This window comes from Nilaparvata lugens, chromosome 3 (genome assembly GCF_014356525.2).
Source record: "Nilaparvata lugens isolate BPH chromosome 3, ASM1435652v1, whole genome shotgun sequence".
Lineage (NCBI taxonomy): Eukaryota > Metazoa > Arthropoda > Insecta > Hemiptera > Delphacidae > Nilaparvata > Nilaparvata lugens.
This window is the reverse complement of record NC_052506.1, coordinates 72,028,251-72,052,144: the sequence shown is the minus strand read 5'-3', so window position 1 is coordinate 72,052,144 and position 23,894 is coordinate 72,028,251. Positions and strand designations below refer to the sequence as shown.

At 32.1% G+C, this 23,894-nt stretch overlaps 1 protein-coding gene and 1 long non-coding RNA gene across 8 annotated transcripts in view; both read left to right on the top strand.

The window, feature by feature from the left end:
* The window catches only part of LOC111044952 (keratin, type I cytoskeletal 9-like), a 176,306-nt gene that overhangs the window by 142,537 nt on the left and 9,875 nt on the right, over positions 1–23,894 (top strand). For 3 of the 7 annotated variants that reach the window (XM_039424461.1, XM_039424463.1, XM_039424460.1), the window contains 7 exons: positions 962–1,375; positions 3,409–3,645; positions 6,014–6,112; positions 7,486–7,572; positions 9,773–9,871; positions 11,123–11,227; positions 22,756–22,863. In XM_039424461.1, coding sequence (XP_039280395.1) covers positions 974–1,375; positions 3,409–3,645; positions 6,014–6,112; positions 7,486–7,572; positions 9,773–9,871; positions 11,123–11,227; positions 22,756–22,863 — 1,137 coding nt within the window. In that variant the 5' untranslated portion in view covers positions 962–973. The remainder of the gene's footprint in view (positions 1–961; positions 1,376–3,408; positions 3,646–6,013; positions 6,113–7,485; positions 7,573–9,772; positions 9,872–11,122; positions 11,228–22,755; positions 22,864–23,894) is intronic. The other 4 variants (XM_039424465.1, XM_039424462.1, XM_039424466.1 and 1 more) reach the window with 2 other exon arrangements.
* LOC120350557 lies at positions 11,236–16,285 on the top strand. Its single transcript, XR_005570874.1, has 3 exons — positions 11,236–14,342; positions 14,953–15,030; positions 15,890–16,285. It is a non-coding gene; the product is annotated as an uncharacterized LOC120350557 (long non-coding RNA).

Here is a 23,894-nt window from a genome sequence, read left to right as displayed (position 1 = left end):
ACTTTTTATCAGATCTGGGAGCTGAATTTAGGGGTTGTTACACTACCTCCGTAAACAAAGCCATAGTGCAAGACAGGCGGTTGATGGTAACGTCAGCACAGGTAGGGCTCCTACACCAATAAAAACACTAGCTGATATATATAAGCTGAAATCAACAAATTTTTATTAGTGCTCCTACACCAAGTTGTTGATTTCAGCTGATCTATATCAGCTTAGTGTTTTTATTGGTGTAGGAGCCCTACCTGTGCTGACGTCACCAGAATGCACTATGGCTTTTCTTACGGAGGTAGTGGTTATTATGACTATCATAAGAATTTTCTATTTGCCAGTATTTTTTACCATCTTCTGTCAACTATCTAGTTTTGAATTATTGTCCAAAGACAATAAGAATGATTATAGAACATGGGTATTTTTTACAAATCATTCTCTCAATTATTATTAACCTGTCTTACAACTTTTCATTGATAATTGTCCTCGTATTATTCATTGCTTTTCCTCAAATAATAATTATCAAGACCCTGATCTTCTTTCATAAACAATTTTCATTGTTTTCTCTTCAATAATATTATCAATACCGGTACTCTAATTTATTCATGAACGTATCACTTTAGTGAGCATAAAATCATTACTCCTTATCTGTTATTCAAACTTCTTAAATTGTTGGTTGCGAATAACCCTATTATAATAAAAAGTTCATTCCCATTGGATTAAAAAAATGTTAATCTTTCAATAGTTCTGTTTGTAATCCAGTAGAAGCAATTGAACCCTCTTGACCATTGTTTTTTGGGAGAACCTCATAGATAAAATGCATCAAATGCTGGACTACCAATGGACCTAGAAATAATATGGCAATAACATTTGTGTGAACAAGTATATATTCACAAATATATTCTCATTCTCGTTTACAGTTTTCCAAAAATATTTATGATTTCCACTGATGAGCTGTTTGTTTTGTGTACAGGACGGCTCCAGAATGGTAAGAGGATGGACTGCCGGGGTCCCGCTCCTGGCACTGCTAGCGGCTACAGCATGGGCCAATCCCACGCCTGCGCACTTCCACATCCAGGGGCCACACTACACGCACTACCAGTCGCAGGAGGTCGGCACCCAGCACTACCAGGAGCCCCACCAGGCGCACTACCAGGAGTCGCCGCACTACCAGGAGCCACAGGAGTCGCAGCAGCACTACCAGCGACAGCAGCCGCCCCAAGCCGCCACCCAATTCCACCAGTCCCAGTCCATATCGCAGGAGGTTTTGCAGCCGCAGTATACCAGGGTGGAATCACCTCCCTATCCTGCAAAAGACTCTCCGAAAGGTCTATCTAAAAAGGCCAACCATCAACAGCTGCATCGGTTACAAATGCAGTATTTGCAGGTAAATGGATATCTAGATCAGTGATGTTGTTGGTAGAAATAATCGAAGATTTAAGTCAATAGATAATAAGAATTTTTATTATAATTATCTTTTATAATCATTAAATTTGACTATTAAATCTTGATTGGATCAAATCTTTGATTAAAACTTGATTATTGAATTCTATTATAATTATTAATTTGAGAATAATAATATTTTTTTTATTAGTCAATAGATGTCTCATCTAGAGGCTAAACATCTTTGATACCACAGGAAAGATCAAATAACTTCAATTTGAGCTTTATTAGTTGATTAAATTTGTTGAGTGTTGATAAAAATTCATCCTTTTTCCAAGACTGCATAATTTTTTGACTTGTTTACACTTTTGAATGTATCACTCTTCTCCCAACTTTGGACTTTCAAGAGTAAATATGATTAGCACATTACTATGTATTGCTAGGCAATTCCAACATCCCAAAAAAAGTCTCAAAAAGCTACTGTCGACCTCTTTTCTATTAAAATTTCAATAACCTCGACCTCTTTTCTATTAAAATTTCAATAACCTCGACCTCTTTTCTATTAAAATCTCAATAACCTCGACCTTCCCTGTTTTGATATTGACCAAAAACATCTAACGAATTGCATAACTGTGCAGAAGTACAAAAACAAATACTATCTATCTGATATTGAACAGAAACTACTATCCCCATCAAATATGTGGGGGCTGTAATTAATCAGTAGGGATTTTTGTTGTTAGTCGAGTAGTTAAGCTGTTCATCAGTTTGTTAATTTAATGTCATTTTGGATGGAAAATTAAATTTGGACTGTATATTATAAATTGAAAATTAGACAGTTTCAGACAAAAGTATGCTGTGCCTTTCCTCAAGTTCATTATTTGTACACAATTTAATATACCTCTACACCTGTTTTGATCTACCATCGGGACACATATTTATCGAAGTAGTTGTTCTTATGAAAAATCAAAGTACTAGAAACAGTAACCTTTGTAACAACATTATCGACGTTATTTATTTTTCTTGAAGACTATTCTGTGATAAATCTTCATAACCAGGGAAAGATCACAGCATGTTCAAAATGCTAATGTGTTGCTCTAATTTTTATACTCTGCAGAATCTCTTGCTCTTGACACGCACATTTGATTCTTCCTTATTCTTCCAACTACAAGAATGATAAAATTGAACAATTGATTACAATTATTCACAATCATAATATTATATCATTGTGCAATCAGGTTATATAAATGCATGATCCAGTTGATGATTTTCCATATTTCAAATGTGGGTCGCTTAAGGAATTCTTTTTTATAGTTTTCTCTTTTAAGAAAAGGAAGATGAATTGCATCTGCTCTCATTTCGAATGATTTATCAACTCGACGTTTTATTTAAATGATATTCAAGTTATATAATGATATCTTTCCTATAGCTTACTTATTACATATACCAATACCACTCCTTATATTTCATCGCAAGTCATAAGAAATGAATAATAGTTCAGAACATTGTTTATGATAAATATAATTATGTTCTTCAGTTCTTAACAATACAATTAAGTTTTTCGAGACTTTTCAAAGATTATCAAGTCATCAAATGTCAATATCATCGCTGTTTCCATTGTTCATCGATCATCCGAAACATCAATGTGCTCATTTTTTAATCGACAAATCAAAAATATGACAAACTATCAATAATTATTAACAAAAAACTTCAATGAGGTACTTGATATTTGATAGTTCTACTAATGATGGAAAAAGAAAGTTTTCCAAGGATAAATGTAAATAGATTATTTAATGGAAAATGTAATCAATATCATTAAATTTGAAACTCGATTATGGAATTTATTATTGTAACGTTTGGCTTAGCTTGGTAGGCTTATAGGCTATCTGAGAAATGCACTCTGCCGTTAACTATGCAAAAAAGATTGTAACTTTAAAGATAACATTCACCTCCTTCACCTTCAACTTTATGAGATTCTGTTAAAAATTTTATTCAATTCGATTATAAATACAATAAAATTTGTGATTCTATGTTATGCAGGAACTCGAAGCAGATGTTGTCAACGCCGTACAGACGAGAGGTATAGCCGAGACAATAAAACTGGAGCAGAAATTCCAGGAAGAAATCCTAGCTGCAGCCGTTGAGACTCTGACGAAAAACAAGGGAAATCCCGAGAAGCAGGCGCAGGATTTGAAAGAAATAGAAAATCTTGTGAAGAGGGACAAGAGAGCTGTCGAAGTACTCACTACTCTACTAGGATCGAGCAGTGGAAACAAGGTAAAATATTTTTTTATAAATTATCTCATGGTTTTATTTTCTAATGTCAGTTTGAAATTTGGAACTTAAGGTCCTTCCACTATAAGGATCCGACACGAACAATTTCAATCAAATGCGATTCAAGATGGCGGCTATAATCAGTTTTTTTTTTCAAAATCCCAGGTTAAATAAAAAAGGTCATAAATTACAGATTCTGAGTTGAGTTTTAAGAAAAGGATTAAATTGCAAAATCCTTTAATTTGGAATAAATTAAAGGAAAGTAATTTGCAATATTGTGTGAAGACCATGATTCACAACCAGCTATTGTGTCATAGTAAGTGATATAAATACTGTAGTTTGCAATATTGTGTGAAGACCATGATTCACAACCAGCTATTGTCTCATAGTAAGTGATATAAATACTGTAGTTTGCAATATTGTGTGAAGACCATGATTCACAACCAGCTATTGTCTCATAGTAAGTGATATAAATACTGAAGTTTGCAATATTGTGTGAAGACCATGATTCACAACCAGCTATTGTCTCATAGTAAGTGATATAAATACTGTAGTTTGCAATGAAGACCATGATTCACAACCAGCTATTGTCTCATAGTAAGTGATATAAATACTGAAGTTTGCAATATTGTGTGAAGACCATGATTCACAACCAGCTATTGTCTCATAGAAAGTGATATAAATACTGTACCGTATTTCTGAAATGTTAGTTCGGCTGTATCGAAAAATACTGTTCCATAATTTGTGATATCCTTCTGAAATATCATTCTTAGACTGCAGTGGAGTTCATGATCAACAATCATAAACATTAAAATAATATTATGTATGAATAGAAGCAATGCATTGACTACAAAAAGCATTCAATTATTTGAAAGATTAAAGATGTAGCTGTTTGATTGGTTAACTTCCCGAACCAGAGCCTCTATGCTCAATAGCAGTTTAAACGTGATTCGAATCAGCTTGTGGTTAAGTCTGGAATGTGAATGTAACACATTAGAATAAATGCAAACATAGCTTTATTCAATCCTACATCACCTTAGACTGTTATTGAGCAAATAAGTCTGTGTATACTCACTATTCACTCGAAGGCCCTATCAACGTATGAAAATCAATATTGACGACTGTTTCATAGAAGGTTGACATTCATTTTCAGCTTAAAATATCTATTTCCATTCTAGCTTTCGCTCGTCATAATATTATTTGTTGAAAGCGGATAAGGAAAAGTATTATTAATCATTATCAATAATTATTATTATCATTATTGCTAATCATCATTAACATTTGAACAAATGCATCTTCCAATTTATTTCCATCTGTAGACTGGCTGGAAGCCATGGCTTTGTATAAAATGAGCGCTGCTATCCAGAGGTATTCAGTTTGGTGTAAGGGTAAGCATTCCTGACCGGCAATTAGGAGGTACTGGGTTCGATTCCCGGGCTAACAAATAATTTTTGTATAGTAGAGCTCATCGAATTTCCATGTACCTGTTTACCCTGTTGTCAATATTTGCTGTAGCAGAAGTCTCCGGGGTGATTTGCAGCATTTAGTTGGGATTTTCGTTCAATAATAATAAAAATTATTATTGATAGATTTTGGTGCAAATTGAACAAATTCAGATTCAGTTTTAAACAATCTATGTCAATAACCTCGTGACACAATAATACAAGATGGCTCCAACTGAGATCAACTCCAATCCAGGTATCTGTGTGTAAAGGTGAGAAAGTTATTGTAGAGATCGTAGATTTGTAGATTCAGTCTAAAATTGAGAGACCTTTATGACCTCTTGGAAGACAATTCTACGATATTTCCTTCAATATTTATATCATTCATATTCAGGATATCAAGTTCAAGCAAATTAAGCTAATCAAAATTCATCTTTTTTTATTTATCAATTAGATACAATCAATTTAAGGACAAAGAAACAGATTACAGTCCAAAACTTCTTTTCATCCCAATTTCATAAAATAAATTGTCCAAATAAAGGTTATGTGCGACTTTCCAATTCTTCACTAATCTCCACATTGAAACAAAACACAAACACTTGAAACAATTAATTTTGAATTTAGAAAGATTAAGATCCGAATTGATAACAAAATTCCTTCTACTTCTCTTGATCTTGGTTGGTGCATTTTGATATTACAGAGTTAAAAAGCAATTATCACAACTTGTTTCCCAAATCCACATGATTTTTTTCCCAAGTATACATAAAATATCGTCACTTTTAAAGGGCGACTGAAATAGAAAAAAGTACTTGATAACTTTTATTGTGATTCAGTTGAATATCGTATTCATCGATAGTTATTCTTGAATGTTGTTGTCTTCTAAAATCGTATTTATTCTAATTTCATGAATGTATTTGCTTTTTTGTTAGCTGGGAGGAGGCGGTGCTGGAGGCGATGATGCCGGCAGCTCTGGTTCGGGGACCATCCTCAACCTCTTGGGTCCACTCTTGGGTAGCAGTAGTGGAGGGGTGAGTTATGCCACAAAATGATCGAAATATCTTAACCAGGGTTGGACTGCCAACTCTCACACTATTTTCAACCCACAGATATCCATCTCTTCTTCCTCTTTCCTTATTCCTTCCAATTCAAGCTTCATCATCCCTGTTGTCCTAATGAAATTCTTCTCTATTGAAATTTATTTGCCAAATAATTTTACAGACATTTCACAAAATAATAACAGTAATAAAGTTAACAAAAGTAAAAAACTTTAGAAGTATACAGTAGAGGGCAATATAATTAACAAGATTGTGTGATAATATTAAGCAAAGTAATAATAAAATTTTGGCTCTACTGGAAAAAGTAACACTTGAGCCAATTTATATCCAATTTGCAAAGTTCTGGACTTTTTGAGTCGTATTGTAACTTGTCAATGGCTCTCCAGAATTACATAACTATGTTGTAGATCGATTGTTCTCAAGTATGATCATTGTTAACTCTAATAGCTGATGCGAGTTGTCATTTTTCACTTTATTCTCATTTACAACACTACTTAATCACATTAGAAAGCACAACACAACACATTTCACAAATCAGGAATTCCATTATATTTCCAAAACTTACATCTCTACTCTTACTACTAATTCAACTTAAAAAATGCCTGTTCTTAATCATTATAATAAAATAGTTATTATATCCTTGACTTTGTTATCTAATTATCATTTTAATTCACGATAGGCACATGATTACTTGGAATGAGTAACATGGTGCATGAGCACTAATTTATTGCATTCATAGATGTACTAAATTCACCAAAATTGGAAACAACTCACTCAAATTCAGATCTAATTAGACACTACCATTTATTGCTATACTGGCAAGTAACCGGCAATGGACTACAGATTGTTGGAGAATTAGAAATTGAGCATCTATTTATCAAAAGAATTTAAAATATAGGTACGGTACCTACTCTAGGTGCTTTCAAATTACAGGATTTCTCAATCATGTTCGTAGGAAAGACAATAATTTCAAATTCCACCAAAGGAAATTTATCACACTTCGTGAGCGGAAAATTGGGAAATTTACATTTTTACGTAGCCGCCTCCATAGAATTTTCAATGATGGATGCAACTTGCTCAAAAACTTGACATTCACTCTCGAGATTCTTTCATAACCCATACATAAACCAGAATTTCTCCATATCAACTCGAACATTCTATTATAATTACAAAATTCAGAGGATTCGAAGATCTATTGTACTCTTAACTCTTTTAATTTCAAAAGTGGTTGGCTAATTCTAAACGCAGAATGTGAAGAGTGACAATAGATTTAATCGGCTAACTGCAGACCAACTTGGAGGAATCTGAATAGATGAGACAATAGATGTGATTGATACAAATTGCAGGGTACAGGAGGAGATGGCGGGGATGCTGGATCTGGTTCAGGGTCGATTCTGAGTATTGCTGGCCCACTTTTGGGCAGTAGCAGTGGGGTGAGTTACCCAACTTGACACAAGCGTTCGAGTGCAAACTCTCATTCGTACTAAATCTCCCACTAAGCTTCGTTCCATGTCCGTGTAATGCTTCCAGGAAAATGGTTGAATCGAGTGTGTAAAGGAATATTATTATGTTGGAATATTCTAGATTGAATGCTATATGAAGTTATCAGTTACTGAATCCTGCTCATCAAATAATCTGACAGTCTGACACTAAGGCCTATATGCACCATCTACATACGTTTTAAATGTTTGTTTGAACCCGGAATGTACCACATTATAACAGATGCGACCTTATTATCTCCTAGTAAAGCTGGATTATCGTTAATTTTAGATGGTTTTATGGGCCTTAGTAACTCACACTTTTGCATGAAGAATGTTGAATGTTTAGAACTCTGGTTTCTATGTAATATCATAGAGAAACAATAGCGTAAGTAGATATCCCATGGTATAGGGAATCTATGTCGCAACTTTTACTGTTATCTCAAGCCGATTACTGTACATTATTGTCAATTTTTACTGTTTTGTTGGGGTGAGAGTGTATGAACGGCACAATTTGGGAGACTACCAGCGTCACACAGCTGCATGGGAAAGAACTACGTGAACTATCGGCTTGGGATAACAGTAAAAGTTGCGACATAAACGCCCTATACCATGGGATATCTACTCATGCTATCGTTTCTCTATGGTAATATTTAACTTTCCTTTAAATCTGCATGAGTTTTTCTCATGATCATGAGATGGCAATCAACCTCACATATCGAAACAATCAACCCTCACATCTTCATCGTATTACAGATATGTAAGCACTTGGAAGAAGGCACCATTAATTTCCACACCAGAAAAAATCATTTAATGAGAAATCTTCAAATTTGAGAACCATTTTGGTTGTTCATGTCACATGAATTAGTCATACGAATGTGGTAGATAATCGTGTTTCCATAAAATGCATACTGTGATTCCATGATGCTAAATTATGTGATGCAGGATATAATCTAGTCATTAGAGTATATTATGTGTCGGGTGTGGATTTTTCTCAAGTGATTTTCAGTGAATTTAGTGGATTTTTCTCAAGTGAATTTAGGTCTGGATCCTTCGCCAAGTCCAACTCTTGAAAGATACTCGAAATAAGAAGCTCACACTTTACACCTCAAATTTTACTCATATCGATGCATCTATTCATAAGTTTTTGTAAGCATGATGCTAACCACGAACTATACATTTAAAGAGTTGGTTTTATCATAGAATAATCATACAGGAATGGTTATGATTGGTTATAGCGTTTTTCTATGGTACTGTAAAGCATCAAATTGTTGCTTGCATCTGAGCATGAAGAAACTGGAATGATTTACAAAAAATTGTCATCACTGCATCTAAAATATAATTAATCATAATATAAACAATGAATCATAAATTCATATTCTACAAAGCTTATTTGAGTTTTGTTATAATATTTAGAAGCCATCAAATTGCTTCTCTGTAGTTCATTTTTCCACAAATCTCTGATTCTAAAGGGTAACCCAGAATAACAGGAACATTCGAAAACGCCATAAAACATAAGTGAGAAGGGAAAAATTTATTCTATTCAAACTAATGTAAAGATCAAGACTTGCCATTTGAGAACATCTATCACTTTTTGTCAATTACTTCTTCAAGGTGGCTTCCTCCTGCACGAATACACTCTTGAAATCTGTGTTGAGATTCCTGAAATCATTCAGGAACATTTCAGCTGGGATAATATTAATTTCATTTTGAATTGTCTGTTATGATTCAACCACAGTTATTGGTCAAGTTGTGAAAACGTTTGATTTGAGATGGCTTCACAAACAGAAAATCGCAGGTGGATAGATCATGGGACCAGGAAACGCAGATGTTGCAGCGATCAATGAGTCTTAAACTTTACATTAGTTTGAATAAAATCATTTTTGCCCTTCCCACTAAAGTTTCATGGCGTTTTTAAAATTTCCCGTTACTCTGTGTCACTCTTCACTTCCTTAAAAATGTGTATCATTATAAGAATTTTTTTAGTTCCCCTCGTTCTTGAGTACATCTATTCTTGTAATAAGCTCTTCAAAATTTAACGTATCTCATGTTATAGTAGTTGAACTTCCATAATACCCGTATCATAATATTTAGTACATATATGCTAATATTCAGAGTTTTATTATTTTCTAAAATAATTTTTGAATGATTGTAGGGTGGAGGAGGTGGAGGAGTTGAAGGAGAATCAGCTGGTGGCTCAGATTCAGGATCAATTCTCAACCTAGTTGGGCCTCTTCTTGGATCAAGCAGTGGTGTAAGTATCATGCAAATTCCAAACTGTTTCATTATTTTCAAACTATTCACAGTATTGGATTTAAAATACTGCGTCTTTCGTTGACTGTTCAGTTTACACTGCTACTTGACACAAACAAAACATGAAAAGTCCAGTTATTCTATTGACTGTATCAGGCTTCTCAAAGAAGAGATTGGCATTTCTCTAACGAAAAATGAGAGTGTGAAAATGAAAGTGGGAATATAAACATTGCTGAACTACCATCACCTGGTTTTGTGCGAAACGATGCTTGAGGATTTGCATAAATTACACCAAGTGTGTCAATATTATGTAAGTAATGGCTAGTAACGATTCGGTTGAACAGCTAGTTAGCATTCTCTCTCTATCATCAGAGATTTACAATATACTCAATATTTTTTTGAAATAATAGAAGTTATATTGAAATAATTTTGTGTAATATTTTTCTTTTATCAATTTGTAGTAGTTTTCTCTAATCGTTCTCGCATAATGAAGAATATCCAATAAATGAATTTATGAAACCATGAAATTTGATTGCAAGTCGTTCTATTCAATAACAAAAAAGTGATGTAATATAGTAAGCAGTTCGTGATGGAAAACAACATTGAAAATTAAAACTTACAATAACCTACCATCCAAGTACCAATCTAAGAAAGTGGCAGCTTTATTTCTTGATTAGCTCCTATGATTCTGCAATGATTGTGAGATGGATTGTTGTATGCAGCATGCAGCTCATACCATTCGTCTAACTGAATACCATTCGTCTAAGTGTATTTTCATTTCTCCATCTCTGAAATCTTCTTCTTTTTTGTTTTCGAAATAAATAATTCTACTTTGACTCATTTATAATGCTAGAACATCTAGTTTCATTTCAAATTAGCAGGTAACTCGTGCTTCGCAAGGGTCAATTTGAAAACTTGACGTATTGAAATCTTAAAGAATTGAACATCGGCCGATAAACATCCTTGGTTAGTTAAGAATCTATATGCAAAATTTCAAGTTGATCATTCCAGTAGTTCAGACGTGATGATGCGTCAAACATAATTTTCCTATCCCGTACGTGTATAAGCCAGCTCTTTACATTATTATAGTATAGATTTCTAATGCTAGTCGAATTTTTGTTATGATGTAGACCTACACATTATTCCGAAATCCAGGTCTCATGTGAACATCAAACTCACTCATTACTCAATGAAATGTCATCTCGAAAACTACTTAGTAATTCCTAATAACGTTTTTCTGTATATTGTGCAGACACAATCAGATGCAGATGGTGTTGGGGAGGGAGGAGGTGGTTCGAATCTGTTGAGTGTGCTGAGCAGTCTGCTAGGCAGTAGCAGTGGAGGAGGAGGCGGCGGGGTGAGAAACATTCTGCATTTTCCTTGCAAATCCACAAAACTTGCCATAATTTTTCAAAATTTAATCAATTCCAGCATACATTTCATAGAGTTTTTGGCTCAACAAATTCCGGGTCATATTCTGCTTGGAAAGTTGTTGGTATATCTCATGAATAATGTAATGTTTTCCGATCCACATTTTCTAGATAATATCAGTAAGTTCTAAACTTCAATATGAGGTAAGTTTCCTTTTGCAGTACCATACTCATTCCACAAGTATTGGATATTTTTCAGGTAAATGACTAAGAGGTAAGTTGTACCTGAGATTTTTATAATATTATCTGTATAAAATGTTATGGATCTTTCTCCAATGCTCAGGTTTATAATGTTTTTGTGGGAGAGATTATTTCATTCATCCATCAACTTCTCCGGTATAGTGATGTTCTTCAATATCTTTGTGCATGGAGTTCTAATGTAATGTCCAAATTGTAAATAATAGGTTTATGTAATGTAAATTGTAAATAGAGATATTCATTGTATAAAGTGCATGAGCTTTTCTTATAATACTTTGAATTTATTGAAATAATTATATTCCGACTTTATTTTGAAAGCTTATAACTGTAAGATTACTTTAAGTGCCCAATTGTTCAAATAAGAGACTTTGTACATAATCATAATATTGTTTTTCATTTATGAAATATGGCTTCCAATTGATTGTATTCTCCAAAGTTCAGTTCTTTTGAAGAATTTGAATAATATAGACATTTTCGAGTTATGTTTATAAGAATAGACATGCACAGATTCAAATTAATGTAGGTACTTTTCTCCAACTTTCAAGTTCGGAATTTTTTTTAGATGATTGGAATTAAGTTGAATAATGCTCCTTCAAACTAGGAGAGTCTTCCTCATTCATGCTAATTGAGAGATTCATGTACCGTTATTCAACTTATACTGACGAAATCAATTTGGATGAAGATTTAAAGAAATGAAATAATATATCAAATCAAGTGTAATTTCTTATATAATATGGAAGGTGAAATAATTCTTCATTAGTTATCTAACTCTTAATCGTTATTTTTCTGAATCTCAACAAAAGTATTTTATTGCAGAATATTACTGATGAAGCTAGAGATCTACTAGGAGGAGGAAATATAATTTCACTAATTACACCTCTACTTGGACAATTGTCAGGGGTAGGCGCAACAAACAAACATTGAGACTGAGAAAACACACATTACACATTCAACTAATACTTCACATAATTCACATTTACGAAATAGTATTGAATGAATGAGATTTCTATAGTAGAGGAAAACCTTCCCTTACAAAGATTATTTCGATGAAAATCTCAGGAAATTGTATAATGTAGATATCATATAAAATTTTCTTAATTCAACAATATTTTTCCTCAACAATACTCGAAAATATAAGCTTTTTTATTAAGTGAATTGAAATAGTTCTTGATGAAAAATCTCACGTATTCGAGATTGTTTAAAATTACTTTTCAAATTGTATTAGAATATTCTCATTGAAACTCGAGCACACTACTAACATTGACATAGTGATCACTTAAAACCACCAAATATTTCAACCTGATATCCTTAATAAGTTTCTGTACTAAACGATCAGTTATCAAAAAACGTTCAGATCAGTTATCTGAAAAACAATTTAATCTATTTCCAAACCATTGTAACAAAAACAAAATCAAATTGATTTCTGTTGGGTGAATTCATTGTACCGTTAACAATCAAATGTTTATTGAAGTAAATGAAAAATTTAGATTTTGTTTAATTATTCGTCTTGAAAAAAGTGATTGAAGAAATTATTGATCCCTATCATCAACAACATTACTAACACACTTTTGATACACTATTTCGACATTATATAATAATTATTGGAACACCACACTGCTTGATTTAATTGTCATAAGATCACATCCATACTTACATCTTCAAACCCAACCCACCCTGGTATGAGAAGAAAGCATTATTTGTGATCGAAGCCATTATTGCAAAGCAATATTTTACAGGCCGGTAATAATTCGACTCGCGAAGACGGCGAGGATGGTGGTTCAGACTCTGGATCAATTTTGGAGTTGCTTGGTCCATTATTTGGAAGCAGCAGTGGCGGTGGGGTATGGTGACCTTCAAGATAAAACACACACAATAAACACACAAATACCTAGAAACGCACAAGACTTATTGAGTTCTGATTACAAAATCTCGGCATACAATCTGAATGAAAACAGATGGCCAACTTACATTTCATCAGAAATGAGATTTTTATATTTTTCATCCACACATTACTTTTATTCAAAAAATTGTCAATAGTTTTTACATTGATGGGAGTATCACTTACTGTCGATATTATGAATTGCAGTTATTGTGATGTTGTAAGATAAGATAAAGTACAGGATAGAGTTGACATAATACAATAGAGAAAACATAGGCACCTACTTGAAACAAAACATATTATACATAATTTCTTGACATGATTACAAACATTCTATTTCTCTATTCTTATTCTATGATTATACTGGCAACATGAATAGAGAGTAAAATAGATTATAGTGTTGCATTTGTGAGTTAAATTACAATAGTAATATTTAGAAGTTGATTGAAGCCCGGTAAAATTAGGCTACATCTTACAAATAGGCCTCCCTCATTGTTCAAGCCTGTTCCTCATGCAGAATATACTCATGCCATCAAAATAGTTCATTATTCCATCATAGCACAGAACTGAACTGCAAGAATACAATAATATTTTGGAACTCCCCAGTTATAATAATTGTAGTTATATATTATTGTATTTATGTATATTCTTGCAGCATGACTAGAGCTTGAATGATATATGTATTCTATTCTGTATTTCATTAGATAAAGCATGAGTATTGTACTATCTTGTTACCTTGTACAAATTTGTAAAATGTAAATTTTATATTTCCATTTAGATGTGTGGATCTACATATATCATCTATCTGTTACACGCTTTTGTATTGAAATACCGTATTCGCTTCTGTACGCCTCTTCATACTTTTGTCTTCCTCGAAAATTTTGCAGGACGATGAGGAAGGAGGTGGTTCTGATTTCAGTCAGATCTTGAATATTCTGCAGCCTTTTCTTGGTGGTAGCTCTGGGGTAGGTTGACTGCATGGTTCATAATTTTGCTTGGAGGATTTGTATTCATATTGTAAAAATCAAGCTCTATCATAAAACTATCGAACTATCAACTGGTCTCATTAAAATTCTTGTTCTCTTTCAAATTGGAATCTAGTCTGTTGACTCTTATTGACACAAACTCATATTTCTCCTTGACTTCATATTTTTATTTATTGGGATAAAATCATCACAAACAACATAAGTCACAATATATCATCATTCCAGATGAATTCTAACTCACATAATAAATTCAATTATTCAATTAAGCTACCTAAAAAATAGAAACTTGAAAACTCTCTCATTATTACTGAATATAAAAGGGCTATACAATATTCACATCTAAAATGAGGATTTTATTCAGTGGTTTACGATTTTAGTTGTTAAGCTTCATGATTGATAAATCGCAACATGAACAGAACAGTTAAGATATTATTTCTGATCATGCTATAACAAATTTAACATGAAATAAAATTAGAAAAAAAGACTTCTTAACTAGTATTAGTCCACAATGATTTTTTTAAAGAGTAATCTTCCATGAAATGATTATTCAATTTGAAAATCAGCAGATGGTACAAGAAACATGTTTTAGGGTGAAGAAGGAGACCAAATGTCAGACTCTGGTGCTATACTTAACATTGCTGGTCCACTGATTTCAAGCAGCAGCGGGGTATGTAATACAATTCTTGTCAAAACTAGAAAACACGTATATTAGTTTCGCACCATAATTCAAACAATAGAGCCTACACGAACAACACTGTATCTACAATTTTGATGAGCTGAAAAACCACGAGAATATATTCACTATAATATCCTTGCTTCTCAATCTCTATTGTTTTACTTTTTTCTCAATATATGGATCCCCATTCCCTTATTTATTTTTTCTATAAATTGTTAGCGAATCATGAATCTCTATTTTTTCAAGTTACTAATCAACAACTACTCAACTTCATTCCAAGTTATTATTTTTGACAAATTGTGTTCACCAATCACTTATTAATAATAGCGGATCCACACAATCACTAGAATTTTTTGCTCTCTTAAATGAAAACTTTTTCAATGAACCACAAATGGTTCAATCAGATTAGTAGCCTTTATTAGTACATGAGTAGATTATTGATTCAAATTATAAAAATAAATGTTGTCAATGCTTCAAAAAAGTTGAAACATTTCATCGAAGTACAAAAAAATGAAACTATCTCCAAAATAATTCAGTATACTGTACTACTTTCACTATATTAAAACAATATAGGATGAAACAGAAGGATGAAACAATAGGATAGAATATACCTGAATATAGGATGAAACAAATAATCAGTAGTACACCATTAGTTTTGTCAGTTCTTCATCCCACCATTTCAAAAGTTTAACGTGAAATATCATCATCTTGAAAATATATTTGAAACTCTCTCTTTGGTCTGGCACTGTTCAAATACATAATTCAACTTACATATTCAAAAACATCACATTCACATTATGGAATCACGTAAGGATTCACAGTTTCTCAGTGGATAGTTTAATATTTACAGGGTGGTGATTCAGAAGATGGAGGGGGATCTGATTCTGGTTCAATCTTGGATTTAGTAGGACCAGTTGTAGGCAGCAGCAGTGGAGGGGTAGGTCATCGAAATTAACTATTCAAAATCACGACTCTTTCCGCACAACTGTCCTTTTAGTGGAGAAACAGTTCATAATATTATACAATATAAATATAATATTACATTATACAAGATTATTTTTCTCAGTATCAAATGTAGAATCGAGTTACTCTTCAATAAGGATAAAACTCACAATAAAACAGCTACACTTTGAAATTCAAAATGAAACGTCTCAATTAGATGACCTTTTGTCATGATGAACACATTGAAACTTGACTTCTAAGATTTTAATAGATAAGTGTATCCTTGCTTTCTTGAAAGAAAATATCAACATTATTTATTATTCTATCTTGATAGAAATCTTCCAATTAAGGTAACTCCATATTAAAGACCGTTTATAACTCAAAAAATATATTTTGTAATTGATCATCGATAATTTGTACATAATAATACAAAACTATCCAAGTATTATATTTATATATTTCAAAGAAAATCACTAATACTAGTGGATTTCTATACTTGACTATAATTTTCACTCTTTTGAAAATACAAATTTGTCTACAGTATAGAATGTTACAATCTTCTATTTATTCAAGTGAAATAAATTGTTATAATATTGAATTTCACTTAATACATTTTTCAATTCCCCACACTTCACAAATTCATGATTCCTTCACTTGTTGGCTGATGGAACACTTTGCAAGAGTTCACTTTGCAAGAGCTACTTCTTTTCTTAAACAATTTTAGTATTTCCCGTTTGTTATTCTTCGTCTGACATTTAAGGATACTTTTTCAGGGTGGAGATGCAGATGGAGAGGGTGGGGGAGGGGGTTCTGATTCAGGATCGATTTTAGGTTTGCTCGGACCGCTTTTGGGAAGCAGCAGTGGTGGGGGAGGAAGTGGAAATCGGGTATGATCCCATTTTATACTGTAAAAGCCCAAAATTGCACCTTGCACCTTTTCCATTGAAAATTAAAGCGCACACCAGACAGATACATACATCTCAATATATTTGTCACAATAAATCAATATCAATTCAGATGAAACTTGAGAGTTAATATTACATATACTATCACGTAATTAAAAAAAAATCCATAGGCCTACCATGAAGATTAAGCCTGAAAATGGATTCACTTATACTATAAAACTCACACACAAAAGCTCTTATACTATAAAGATTACACTTGATAATATTTTTACTTTTGCAATTTGACATATAACACACAAATTAATTTTTTATTGAATAGAAACTGTTTGCTGTAGATCATGTTAAATGATAATAATAAGTGCTTATGTTTTTAGAGAAATCTTTCAAGAAGGCTGCAAATATTAATTTTTCATTAATTCTATAATAATGGATAAATTATAGTAGTTCTCTCAATTTACTTATTCAGCGTATGACAGATACACAATACATATAAAGCTCATAAGTCTCAAATGCTTACATACACACAGTAGATTCTCAAAAAACTTGATTTTCAATGCACTTTCTGGAAGTCAATACAAAACATTAACAATACAAAACATTCTTCTACAATTTCAAAACAAATTCTCTTGCAAATAACTTGAATTTTGCAGGGAAGTGACGCTGACACGGGTGGCAACGGGGGTGGCTCAGATTCTGGATCTATTTTGAGTTTGCTTGGGCCTCTGCTGGGTAGTAGCAGTGCCGGTAGCTCTGGTAGTGGGGTACGATCTTTGACTCTGTTACAATGCACAACTAGCACACATTTCACAAATAACTCCATATACAGTATCAATAAAGATTGTCTCATCAACTATTTCTGACTTGAATAAAAACCAGTAATATAATTATGATGTATAATAACATTAATGATCCTCTCTTGCGTTTTTCATTCGCAATGACAACCCAATATACATCGCCCAAATTTGGAAGAAAAATAGCACAAGGACTACCTTATTATATTATTTAACAATGTTATTACATCATTGTCATTTGTATCTTGAATGAATGAAAAAATAAATTCACAAAAACCATAAGCAAGTCAATGATAGGGAGAGAATCAACAGGTAGTTGATATTTGAAAGCAAATATTCAATTCAATCCAATTTATTTCCACATGAAATTACAAATTTGTACAAATAGTTAAGTTATAATAAAATAATAAATATAAAGATAAATTACTTTTGTTTAAAATTGTAACATTGTTGAAAAGTGGTATCCCCCAAGAAGACTACGAGATACGTCTGTGAATGGGGGAGAGTTCCTAAAAGCAAGTTAATAACATTGCTTTGTTCATGATAATTCAGAACTATCGTTTCAATTTTTTCTCATTATGTGGGAGTATGTGGATCCTATCAGATTTTCAATTTCAAATCTAACTCATTCTTGATAATACTGTCTGTTCGTCGGCTGTATTGTAATATGAATACAATAATCTTTCATGTTCATTCATTTAAAAACTGTTTTGCATTATCACAATAGATTTATTAGCCTTATACTTGGTTGTGCTAGTGCTCTTCCCAATATAGATCAATTTTTTGCTAACTTAGTGTTGATATGTGAACAGAATATTTTTGTCTCTCTGATAGTTCACCATTGCATATTTTGTGACAATATCATGACTCTTCTATATCTGTAACTTGAATTTTCTCGCCATCTCATTTCATTCTTCTCATCTATGTTTTTATTGTAAATAAATTTGTTGTTGGTTATTGCTAATTATGTAACTCTCTTGTAGTTCAGACACTAATATTATGCACTTGAAACAGGTAAGTTTTTAATTTTGTTATGTATTTCTTTGTAATATTATAACTGGAACATTGACGCATAATCATACTGTATATTGATAAGATTTATATGAGAATTTCTAGTCGCCTATGTTCTTCAACTAATGGTAAGTAGGCCTACATGTAAATAGTGTAAACTTGCTTCAATTCATTCCTATTATGTACAGAAATGTTTCAAGTTTCAAGTATTACTCGGTTCAAGTTTTTGTATAAACAATCAGTCTTCGATATCCACCTCTTGTAAGGATTATGATTCTATATGCTTGAATTCTTGCTTATTTTGCTCTTATCATATTTACATTTATTCAATGAATGAACATTATATGAATTTCATCTATAAATAATTTTATCCCTGTATGCTGTAGAATCGAGTTACTCTTCAATAAGGATAAAACTCACAATAAAACAGCTACACTTTGAAATTCAAAATGAAACGTCTCAATTAGATGACCTTTTGTCATGATGAACACATTGAAACTTGACTTCTAAGATTTTAATAGATAAGTGTATCCTTGCTTTCTTGAAAGAAAATATCAACATTATTTATTATTCTATCTTGATAGAAATCTTCCAATTAAGGTAACTCCCATATTAAAGACCGTTTATAACTCAAAAAATATATTTTGTAATTGATCATCGATAATTTGTACATAATAATACAAAACTATCCAAGTATTATATTTATATATTTCAAAGAAAATCACTAATACTAGTGGATTTCTATACTTGACTATAATTTTCACTCTTTTGAAAATACAAATTTGTCTACAGTATAGAATGTTACAATCTTCTATTTATTCAAGTGAAATAAATTGTTATAATATTGAATTTCACTTAATACATTTTTCAATTCCCCACACTTCACAAATTCATGATTCCTTCACTTGTTGGCTGATGGAACACTTTGCAAGAGTTCACTTTGCAAGAGCTACTTCTTTTCTTAAACAATTTTAGTATTTCCCGTTTGTTATTCTTCGTCTGACATTTAAGGATACTTTTTCAGGGTGGAGATGCAGATGGAGAGGGTGGGGGAGGGGTTCTGATTCAGGATCGATTTTAGGTTTGCTCGGACCGCTTTTGGGAAGCAGCAGTGGTGGGGGAGGAAGTGGAAATCGGGTATGATCCTCTTTTATACTGTAAAAGCCCAAAATTGCACCTTGCACCTTTTCCATTGAAAATTAAAGCGCACACCAGACAGATACATACATCTCAATATATTTGTCACAATAAATCAATATCAATTCAGATGAAACTTGAGAGTTAATATTACATATACTATCACGTAATTAAAAAAAAATCCATAGGCCTACCATGAAGATTAAGCCTGAAAATGGATTCACTTATACTATAAAACTCACACACAAAAGCTCTTATACTATAAAGATTACACTTGATAATATTTTTACTTTTGCAATTTGACATATAACACACAAATTAATTTTTTATTGAATAGAAACTGTTTGCTGTAGATCATGTTAAATGATAATAATAAGTGCTTATGTTTTTAGAGAAATCTTTCAAGAAGGCTGCAAATATTAATTTTTCATTAATTCTATAATAATGGATAAATTATAGTAGTTCTCTCAATTTACTTATTCAGCGTATGACAGATACACAATACATATAAAGCTCATAAGTCTCAAATGCTTACATACACACAGTAGATTCTCAAAAAACTTGATTTTCAATGCACTTTCTGGAAGTCAATACAAAACATTAACAATACAAAACATTCTTCTACAATTTCAAAACAAATTCTCTTGCAAATAACTTGAATTTTGCAGGGAAGTGACGCTGACACGGGTGGCAACGGGGGTGGCTCAGATTCTGGATCTATTTTGAGTTTGCTTGGGCCTCTGCTGGGTAGTAGCAGTGCCGGTAGCTCTGGTAGTGGGGTACGATCTTTGACTCTGTTACAATGCACAACTAGCACACATTTCACAAATAACTCCATATACAGTATCAATAAAGATTGTCTCATCAACTATTTCTGACTTGAATAAAAACCAGTAATATAATTATGATGTATAATAACATTAATGATCCTCTCTTGCGTTTTTCATTCGCAATGACAACCCAATATACATCGCCCAAATTTGGAAGAAAAATAGCACAAGGACTACCTTATTATATTATTTAACAATGTTATTACATCATTGTCATTTGTATCTTGAATGAATGAAAAAATAAATTCACAAAAACCATAAGCAAGTCAATGATAGGGAGAGAATCAACAGGTAGTTGATATTTGAAAGCAAATATTCAATTCAATCCAATTTATTTCCACATGAAATTACAAATTTGTACAAATAGTTAAGTTATAATAAAATAATAAATATAAAGATAAATTACTTTTGTTTAAAATTGTAACATTGTTGAAAAGTGGTATCCCCCAAGAAGACTACGAGATACGTCTGTGAATGGGGGAGAGTTCCTAAAAGCAAGTTAATAACATTGCTTTGTTCATGATAATTCAGAACTATCGTTTCAATTTTTCTCATTATGTGGGAGTATGTGGATCCTATCAGATTTTCAATTTCAAATCTAACTCATTCTTGATAATACTGTCTGTTCGTCGGCTGTATTGTAATATGAATACAATAATCTTTCATGTTCATTCATTTAAAAACTGTTTTGCATTATCACAATAGATTTATTAGCCTTATACTTGGTTGTGCTAGTGCTCTTCCCAATATAGATCAATTTTTTGCTAACTTAGTGTTGATATGTGAACAGAATATTTTTGTCTCTCTGATAGTTCACCATTGCATATTTTGTGACAATATCATTAATCTTCTATATCTGTAACTTGAATTTTCTCGCCATCTCATTTCATTCTTCTCATCTATGTTTTTATTGTAAATAAATTTGTTGTTGGTTATTGCTAATTATGTAACTCTCTTGTAGTTCAGACACTAATATTATGCACTTGAAACAGGTAAGTTTTTAATTTTGTTATGTATTTCTTTGTAATATTATAACTGGAACATTGACGCATAATCATACTGTATATTGATAAGATTTATATGAGAATTTCTAGTCGCCTATGTTCTTCAACTAATGGTAAGTAGGCCTACATGTAAATAGTGTAAACTTGCTTCAATTCATTCCTATTATGTACAGAAATGTTTCAAGTTTCAAGTATTACTCGGTTCAAGTTTTTGTATAAACAATCAGTCTTCGATATCCACCTCTTGTAAGGATTATGATTCTATATGCTTGAATTCTTGCTTATTTTGCTCTTATCATATTTACATTTATTCAATGAATGAACATTATATGAATTTCATCTATAAATAATTTTATCCCTGTATGCTGTATAATTGCTTCAATGACGTATAAACTATTCCATCTCAACTAACAATCATCGAAATCATTCTGCAATATTAAACTAATGGAATAAATAATGAGCATTACTTTGTATTTCAAATAATATAAACTCCAATTATGTTGTATTCATTTCCAATAATTAGCATAATTAGCCCAATAATTAATAATAGCCTAATCAATATTTTTTTAAAAATACCGTATGCTGTCACTCAACATTTTTTTTCAAGTGTAGCATCAATCTTCTGGGAGTTTTTCACAAACACTGGATGGATTTATTGTTGAAATACCCATGATAAATATTTTTTGATGACAACTATCTATTGTAAAAATGTATATAGTTATTAATCTATCCGATTCTAATTTCACCAATTTATGTTTCATCAACCTTTTTTTTTTCATTTGTTTGTTTGGATAGCAGTGCCTGCTTTGAGTTATACAATTTTTGTAAACTTATAAATCATATGATTATGTGTAAATAATATTATTTTTGTAAAAAAACACAAAATTAAGATTTACAACTTCATGTAAACTATTTATAAATAATATGATGATGTGTAAATAACTAGTTTTGTAAAAAAAACACATGTATCGATAGTTAATCGCTTCACTAGGTGCAAGAAGTTGGGTATTCGAAAAATATCAACCGATACCTGGCAGTAGGTTATGTGATGAAGGGTTGAATAAAAAAAATTTCCTAAAGTTTGAACATTTTGCAGGGTGGTGACGCAGAATCAGCTGGAGGTGGTGGCTCAGATTCAGGCTCTATTCTGAATCTGATTGGACCTCTTTTGGGTAGCAGCAGTGGTGGTAGCTCCAGTGGCGGGGTATGCTTATCAAACTACCAAGAAATCTAGAATACCATGTATTCTATATTCCTTGGTAACTACAACTCTCAGTCTATCCATTTACTATTCTTATCAGACCATAATGATCCCAGATTCCCAAAACATTAAATTAAGAGTTTCTGATAGACAGATAATCACAAATTCATATAAAATCAATCAATTGTATTCGGCTTTTTGTGTAGTTGAGAAGTTCATATTGTGGTAATTATTCATATTGAATGAAAAAGACTAAGAAATTGTCAAAAACCACAGATTTATTGATACTTAGAAAGACCGGTTTCGGTTTTTACACCATTGTGGTTTTTACCAGCAGTGGTGGTAGCTCCAGTGGCGGGGTATGCTTATCAAACTACCAAGAAATCTAGAATACCATGTATTCTATATTCCTTGGTAACTACAACTCTCAGTCTATCCATTTACTATTCTTATCAGACCATAATGATCCCAGATTCCCAAAACATTAAATTAAGAGTTTCTGATAGACAGATAATCACAAATTCATATAAAATCAATCAATTGTATTCGGCTTTTTGTGTAGTTGAGAAGTTCATATTGTGGTAATTATTCATATTGAATGAAAAAGACTAAGAAATTGTCAAAAACCACAGATTTATTGATACTTAGAAAGACCGGTTTCGGTTTTTACACCATTGTCAATCTCTGATAAACGCTGTTTGACAATTTCTTAGTCTTTCTCATTCAATTGTATTTGGAACTCGCTCCTCAAACACAGGCATTTGCCCATATGAGAGGAGCCTTCTTCACATTTAATGTTGTATACTTTGTATTTTATGAAAGATGAAGAAAATAAATGAATTTCTATCTGATTCAAGTCAACTCTATTTCATTATAAACTGAAACAAAGTTCACAGAAATAACAACAAGCTATTCGTGTTCTATAAATCATAATAATATATCATGAATAATATAATAATTATAATAAATAATATTATTATGTTGATAGTCTGTACGCCTTATCCTTTAAACTTATTCAACCTCATCTCAACAAT